Genomic DNA, 7,552 nt, shown 5'->3' with positions numbered 1-7,552 from the left:
AAAGAGAAAATGAATGTGCCTCAGGTTAATGTGACTTATCCAAGAACAGGCTCTAGAAAGCAGAGGGGTCTTGTTGTTAAGACCTTTGCCAGCTCATGGTCACGTGTTTGGAGCGCAGGAGACATGGGTTTGCGATATAGCTTTGTTGCTTATTAGATGTTTGTCCTTAGGTAGTAACCTTTCTGAACCTTGGTAAACTGTACATAATCAGGACAGTGCCTGACAAAAAAGGAAGTACGGAAAATGATGATGATGACAAAAAATGAGGAAGAAGAGGAGGAGGAGGGGGAGAAATAAATAGATTTAATTCTGACCCTTCTCCATACCTGAGTGACCTAGCCCATCCCGTCCACTGAAATTCTAGGCAGTGACTCCCCAAAGTAACCAAGTACTGATGGAGGGAAGAAGCAGGATCCCTAACATGCTCTCAGGGGACCCCATTAGGACCCCATCACTCTGTGTTCAAGGACAACTTCATTGCTCAACAGAGCCCTGGCCTGTCTACGTGGCCAGCGGATGTGGGCTTTCCAAGTGCAGGAAAGAGTTTAAGGATAGTTCATAGGTGAAAGTGTACCGCACTAAAATGAAAATATGTATTTTTTAACTAAAAAAAGAGGCAAATGTGAGATTTTTCAAGAAAAACTAATTAACAAAACAGAATCACTAATCAAGCGCTCTGTACAGGCACTTCTCCAAAGCTTCCTAACAACCTTCTCTGACCCAGATCACAAGTGTAGAAGCTGACAGGTGAAATGACGGACCACCGCCACCCAAGTAAGAAAGCCCCAGTCTCTTGCCCGGCCGGTGTGGCTCAGTGGTTGAGTGTCAACCTATGAACCAGGAAGTCAGGTTCAATTCCCCAGCCAGGACACATGCCTGGGTTGTGGGCTCGATCCCCAGTGTGGGTGTGCAGGAGGCAGCCGATCAATGGTTCTCTCTCATCATTGATGTTTCTGTCCTCTCCCCTTTCTCCTTTCTCTCTGAAACCAATAAAATATACTAAAAAAAAAAAAAAAAAAGAGAGAGAAAGAGAAAAAGAAACCCCTCACCCCAGTCTCCTGGCTGTTCTTCCCATGGTTTCCCTCTGCCTCTTACAGAAAGCCTCCGCTAGGCACATAGTAGGGTCTCAATAAAGGCTAATTTTGTACCTTGCAGTTTTTTCTTTTCTTCCCCAATTCATCTTTAAAACGTTGTGAGTGAAGGTGTTCACCACACAAGTTGTATCAGGGCAAGGAGAGCACAGAGGGGAGGGCACGAGAAATCTGCAGGTGGGGGAGATCTCTCCTACCCTGTAGGGCATCCCCAAATAGTCCCACCTGTGGCCTTACATTCCAGGTCATCTATAATAATAAAAGCGTTCCCTGCTCTGTTGCTTCAAGTATTTGTAGCTCAGGAGGTTGTACCAGCGAGTCGACCTCTCCCCAGACCGGCACACCTCAGCCAGGCTGATCTGGGCGCCTCCCTGTGAGGAGGGAAAAGGGAGAGTTAGGAGCAGGGCCGACAGGAGAGCTGGGGAATTTGGCCCCCGTATGGAAAACATCACTCCGGGTGGGACGGAAGCTTCCGGGGCGGAAGGGAGGGCTAGTCGTTGATCACTTCCAACAATCATGCATTCACAAATTATCCATTCACTGGTTTACTCATTTGCCAAAAGCGTATTAAATGTTTATCTCTAGGTACTGAAATGGAGAGATCCCCAGGCTAGATTGTTCAAGAGAAAAATAGGATAATGCAGGACAGAATATATAGCGTGCCACATTTTCTATAAGAAATATTTGAGGTACAAGGGGGAGTGAACATGATCACATGATCCTATGTACAACAAGAAAAAATGAAGCCCGGCCGGTGTTGCTCAGTGGTTGAGCGTCGACCTATGAACCAGGAGGTCATGGTTCGATTCCCGGTCAGGGCACATGCCTGGGTTGTGGGCTCGATCCCCAGTGTGGGGCGTGCAGGAGGCAGCTGATCAGTGACTCTCTCTCATCGTTGATGTTTCTATCTCTCGCTCCCTCTCCCTTCCTCTCTGAAATCAATATGTATATATAAGAAATAATGGAAAGAGAAAAAAAAAGCCAATGAATGTGGTTACCTATAGAGTAGGTGGTGGGACTGGGGTGGACAGGATAAAGATAGGAGGGTTTCTCTATAGTAAACCTTTCTAAAATTTTTTTCTTTGAATCATGTAAATAGATCCCTTAAGGATAAAACAAACTACAACAAATCAACTGAATAGAGAGGAGCCGCCATCTAGTATAAATTACCTTCAGAGATGATAAAATGTGAAAATGACGTGTACCCTAAAATCTGTGCTATAGACAAATGTTAGGTGATGAAAGCTGCAGGGAAAATAATACAGGGGAAGGGTATACGAGGGGATAAAAGAGGATGGGGAGTGCGATTGTCCACAGGGTTGCAAAAAGACCTCACTGAGCCCTAGCGGGTTTGGCTCAGTGGATAGAGCATTGGCATGCAGACTGAAGGGTCCCGGGTTCGATTCTGATCAAAGGCACATGCCCACATTGCAGGCTCAATTCCCAGTAGGGGGCGTGCAGGGGCAGCCAACGATTCTCTATCACTGATGTTTCTCTCTCTCTCCCTCTCACCTTCCTCTCTGAAATTAATAAAAATATATTTTAAAAAAGGACCTCACTGAGGTGGGCAGCATGTGGGTTAAGCCCAGAATGAGGCAAGGGAGTGAGTCTTGTCCATCAATATTTCGGAAGAGACAGCAAGTGCGAACGCCTGGAGCGGGGAGCTTGCAGGTGTATTCAAGGGCACAAGGAGGCTGGAGCAAGCCTTGGGGCTGAAATCCAAGATAACAGGAGCAGGTAGAAATGGGGTTAAAAAGAAAAGGTTTTGTGACGCATAGGAGAAATAACAGCATGTTGGTCTATTGACCGGCCAGATGCGGCGGAGGCGGCAGTCCCGAAGACAGGATGGAGCAGAATCACTACGGCCGGCCGTGCCGTCCATGAGAGAGAATGGCCAGAGACGGGGGTGGGGAGGGCCCATCCTTAGAACCAGGAGAAATGGCAGAACCCACGAGACCAGCTAGAGGTGGTGGGAGCTGTGGGAACTCTTTGGGTTCCTTCTAACCTCTCACTGAGTGAAGCCAGGGCCCGCGGAGGGTGGGGCCGGAGCTGCTCGAGGCTGGAGGAGAGAGGGAAAGAACTCAGCACTGGGAGGAGAGGGGAGGGAGCCGTCTATGGAGACGAGAAGAGTGCTGAGCATTCTCGGGGCTCACGGGAGCTTCGAGACATGATGACAAAGCAACGCCACCCAGCACAGCTGCGTGCTTCTCCTGTTGCGCAGGGGGAGAGAGTAACCTGCGACAGGCCTGGGGTTGTGCCACGCGGGGGTGGCAGGGTGAGAAAGGGTGGGGAACCACTGTGCTGGTTAACCATGAACCTGTGGCACTGAGCTCAGTGGTCAGATGTGGGCGACCAGGGCCCTACTGGACAGCCTGTGACCCGTGAGGCCACGCTAGAGCATCTGATAGGACTGTGGCCTGTGATACTGGGGAAGGCAGGCCACGTACTCCTCCAAACCCCTAATCTGGGTCTGGGGCACGAGAGACACGCACAGTGACCCTGTGAGAAGTAGGACAGTGCGATGGCTCTGCACAAGGGACGTGGGATCTGTGTTCACACCCAGACTCCTCCACCTACTCACTGGATGGCCCGGGTAAGTTACTCAGCCTTGATCCCTTATCTGTCAAACAGCGGTAATCCTAACGCTGCTTCCCAGGGCTGCTGTGAGGATGACGGGAGACACTGCACACGAAGTTCCCAGCCCAGCACTAGACACACGGACACACCCAGGATGGGCACTGCTGTGGCCTGGCGGACGAGATGGCTCAGACTCTGCAAATGCAGCGGTGAGGGGGCCTCTGCGTGGAAGCAGACAGCCCCATCCCCTCGTGTCTCACTTTCTCGCCTCCTCCAGCCACCAGAACACGACAGCCTGACACTCCATCTCCCCACAGGATACGGAGAAACAGGCCTCTCATTGGCCGAGGATGGAGACAAGCCACGGTGGGATGAGCGCTTGGCTGCTGCCATGGCAACCGGCACTGGCCAGACATCAATTAGGGAGGAGGAATAAAAGGCGTCCAATTAGGAGAAGAAAACAGGGCTGAGTCTTTGCCATCTAGGCATGGCCAGGGCTGCGGAAACGCTAGGCTGGGGGGAGCCCGGGCTCGGAAAAGCGCTCTGCTGTCACTCAGCGTCCTCCACGCCTGCCACACCCTTCGGTCACCATCCTCACCTGTGGGCTCCAGGGAGCACGGTGCCGGCACTGAGGACACACCGAGGGGCTGACCTGGGTGAGCTGCAGAGGCGAACCTGCCTGGGTTCTAACTCTGCACCTGCCACCTCCTGACTGTGTGACCTTGAGAAAGTCCTTTCTCCTCTTTGTGCCTCAGTCTCCTCACTGGTATAATAGGACCTATTTTATAAGACTGACTGAGAATCAATAGAGAGAATACATGTAAGCTTAGCCCAGGGCCTGCCACATAAATGCTGACTATTGCCTAACTGTCGGTACTAATGACAACCGCAGATGCAGTGATGTACCCAGCTGAGGAGGGACAGGAACCAGCTTCCAGGGAGACTCTTCACTGCTCTGCATCCTTGCTATGGCACCAGCAGTGCCAGCATCTCCTGGGGGCGTGTCAAAATGCAGAACCTTGGACCCCATCACCTCAGACCCCATCGCAGACTTGCTGAACCAGACTCTGCGTTCTCACCAGAGCCCCGGGTAACCTGTGCGTGTCTCCCACCAGTTTGGGAAGTGCTGCTTGAGCACCTCATTTAACCCCCAGAGAGCCACCTGTCAGGTAAGGAAACTGAGACTGAGAGAGGAACTGTCTTAGGGAACTCAGGCTGCGCAGGGAAGCACAGGGCTGGTGACAGCCAGGGGCCAGCATTCCAAAGCTGCGGCCCCCAATCCCCAGCAGACCAGGGTTTCACAGCACAAACCCGTCAGGGTCGGGGATGGAGAGCAAGGAGTTTTCCCGCTTCTCTTATCTCATTTGTGCATTACAACAAGCGCCTGCGTTAGCTTCGAAGCCCCATTTTACAGATGAGAAAACTGAGCAACACCTCTATGCACTTGGGTCAGCCTGGCTCTAGGGAATGGCTTTCTTGGAACACAAACGTACCTGGAGCTACTTCATCTCTAATCCCGACTTCTGCCAATGGGGGTGGGGGAGGAGGAGGAAGTTGGAGGGGCTCTGCTCTGGGGAGTGGACTAGCAGTGGCCCCATCCAATGAGAACCTACTGTGTGCCAGACACTTGAGTAGGTGCTTTACATGAACTGTCTCTTGTAATCCTTATAACGACTCTTCTAGTGGGCACGAGGCAGGCATTACCATTTGCATTTTATGGATGAGAAAACAGGACCAGAGAGGTCAAGTAAATTGCCCAAGGTCACCCAGCTACACCCCGAGTGGTGAAGGTGGGATCTGAGCCCCTGTATATGTGTTCTCCTGTAGTGCCACATGGTAAAGCCACGGCATGCGGCTAGTTATCGGCATGCGGCTAGTTAACGTCGAGGTCCTGGCATCTTAAAAAACATTTTCAGGGCTGTCACTCTTCCTCCTGTGAACCGAGCTCCCCCACCCCCAATAAGTCTGAGAGTGCCATCTGCCCGTGGAAAGGTCTCTGCACAGAAGCCCAGCTGAGCCTACAGCCGTTTTTCCAGACCTTCTCCCTGCAGAACACGATGCACAATTCCCCAGAGGACAGACAGACAGACAGACACAGCCCTCACCAGGCAGTCCTCCGGATGGCTCTGGTCAGTGGTACAGACGTCGACTCTTAAGGTCTTCTGGTGAAGGGCTGGGTAGGACATGGACACCCAGAACACCTCATTGAACACGAGGGCGTCCGAGGCCTCCAGAGGCCGCGTCCGGAACAGGCAGGTGGTGCTTTCGGAGCAGGGAAGGATGGCCACACGGATGTTCCTGGAGGGAGACAGAGATGCAGGAGAGACCAGGTCAGCCCAGGTCTGGGCCTGACGTGTGGGGCAAACCGCGTGCTGCAAATGCCAGAGTGAACAACCGTCATTTCTCAGGTCGTCACGCAGGTGTGTGTGTGAAGGGTACAGAGGGCCCCTAAGGATAACGCACTGCCCTTCCTCCCCCTGAATCTCTTAAGTCCTTAGGACCTCAACGCATGGGGAGCCTGAGGCCAGCAGTGTGCAAAGGTCCACGTGCAGGACCGACGAGGCTGCTTGTTACCCCCGAGGAGCCCTCGTACCGCTGCTGGTAGGAAGGCAAAGTGTGACGACCCCTGCAGAGGGGAACGTGCCATCCGAACAAAATCAGAGGCATTTACCCTTGGACCCAGACAGCTCGCTCTTAGGCTCTCCCACCCAGATACCTGTGGGAGGACTCATGAGCTATGCAGAAGGTTCCCCATCCCGGTGCTGTGTGGGTGAGCGTGAGACAGAAAACAACCCCCGGGTGCTATCCCATCTTCCTTCTGCCTGGCCGGCTTTCCTCCTGCCCCCCTCCTTCCCGCATGGCGCACCCCCGGAGGCTGGCTGGGTGCAGACCACAGAAATAGGAGCGCCTGCTGCTGTCGTCAGGGAGACGAGAGGAGAACAGGTAGGCAGACGAGCTCAATGAAACAGAACCCGTCTGCAGTGAGGAGCCAACAGGCAGAGGGTAGGTATTTGCCGGATGACCCATTCCAAGGAAATCCCGACAGAAGTACAGGGATGGCCCTGACGCTTGAGGATGGCGCGCCTGTCTCTGCGGGGAACACCTGAGCTCAGAGCAGACAGAAGGGGGCATGGCCACCTTTTCCACGGGGCCTCAAGTTCACAGGCACGGGGATCTGCTCCCTGGCCCGTTCTTCGTGCTGGCACACGGTCGGTGCACAGGACGTACATGTGAAGGAACCGAAGGGTCCAGAGGGCTTCTCAGGAGAGCGGGTGTGTTTGCCGCCGTGCCCGCATCACATTCACTGCCTGACCCTTAGCGTCAAGGTCACAGGCATGAAATACCCGCAGCAGGTTTACGGAGGCCGCTGTCCGAGCAGGAGAGTGACCCAGGGATGGCTGCGGAGAGGAAGACACACACTCCACCTTGCCCGCTAGATACTCACACTTTCTGGTCCTGCTGCAGCAACAGGGCAGAAAGGTTACTCAGCTGGACGATTAATATTGCAAACTGCTTATTCTTCTCGTCGTACCTACGAGGAAAAGGGGCATATGGAGCACCTGTGGGTAACGCATGTGTCTCTTTTTTCCTTTAAATATGTTTTTATTGGTTTCAGAGAGGAACGGAGAGGGGGAGAGAGATAGAAACATCAATGATGAGAGAGAATCATTGATCGGCTGCCTCCTGCATGCCCCACAATGGGGATGGAGTCTGCAACCCGGGCATGTGCCCTGACTGGGAGTTGAACCGTAACCTGATGGTTCATAGGTCGATGCTCAACAACTGAGCCAGGCCGGTTGGGCCGTCTCTCTCTTAATAATCACAGACGTGGCTGCCGGCAGCTCTGCAGACTGTGGTGAGTCAGACAGCACAGGCCAGCGCTT

At 53.0% G+C, this 7,552-nt stretch overlaps 1 protein-coding gene across 1 annotated transcript in view; it reads right to left on the bottom strand.

Moving 5' to 3' along the window:
• LOC102756913 (protein KIBRA-like) overlaps positions 1-7,552 on the bottom strand; it is a 34,503-nt gene that overhangs the window by 20,261 nt on the left and 6,690 nt on the right. Inside the window, 3 exon segments of the mRNA XM_015571268.1 lie at positions 1,357-1,462; positions 5,774-5,966; positions 7,114-7,200. Of these exon segments, the coding sequence (XP_015426754.1) occupies positions 1,357-1,462; positions 5,774-5,966; positions 7,114-7,200 (386 nt within the window).

The sequence above is a fragment of the Myotis davidii genome, unplaced genomic scaffold (genome assembly GCF_000327345.1).
Source record: "Myotis davidii unplaced genomic scaffold, ASM32734v1 scaffold828, whole genome shotgun sequence".
Lineage (NCBI taxonomy): Eukaryota > Metazoa > Chordata > Mammalia > Chiroptera > Vespertilionidae > Myotis > Myotis davidii.
Note: the sequence above shows the minus strand (reverse complement) of the source record. Positions and strands in the feature narration are given on the sequence as shown.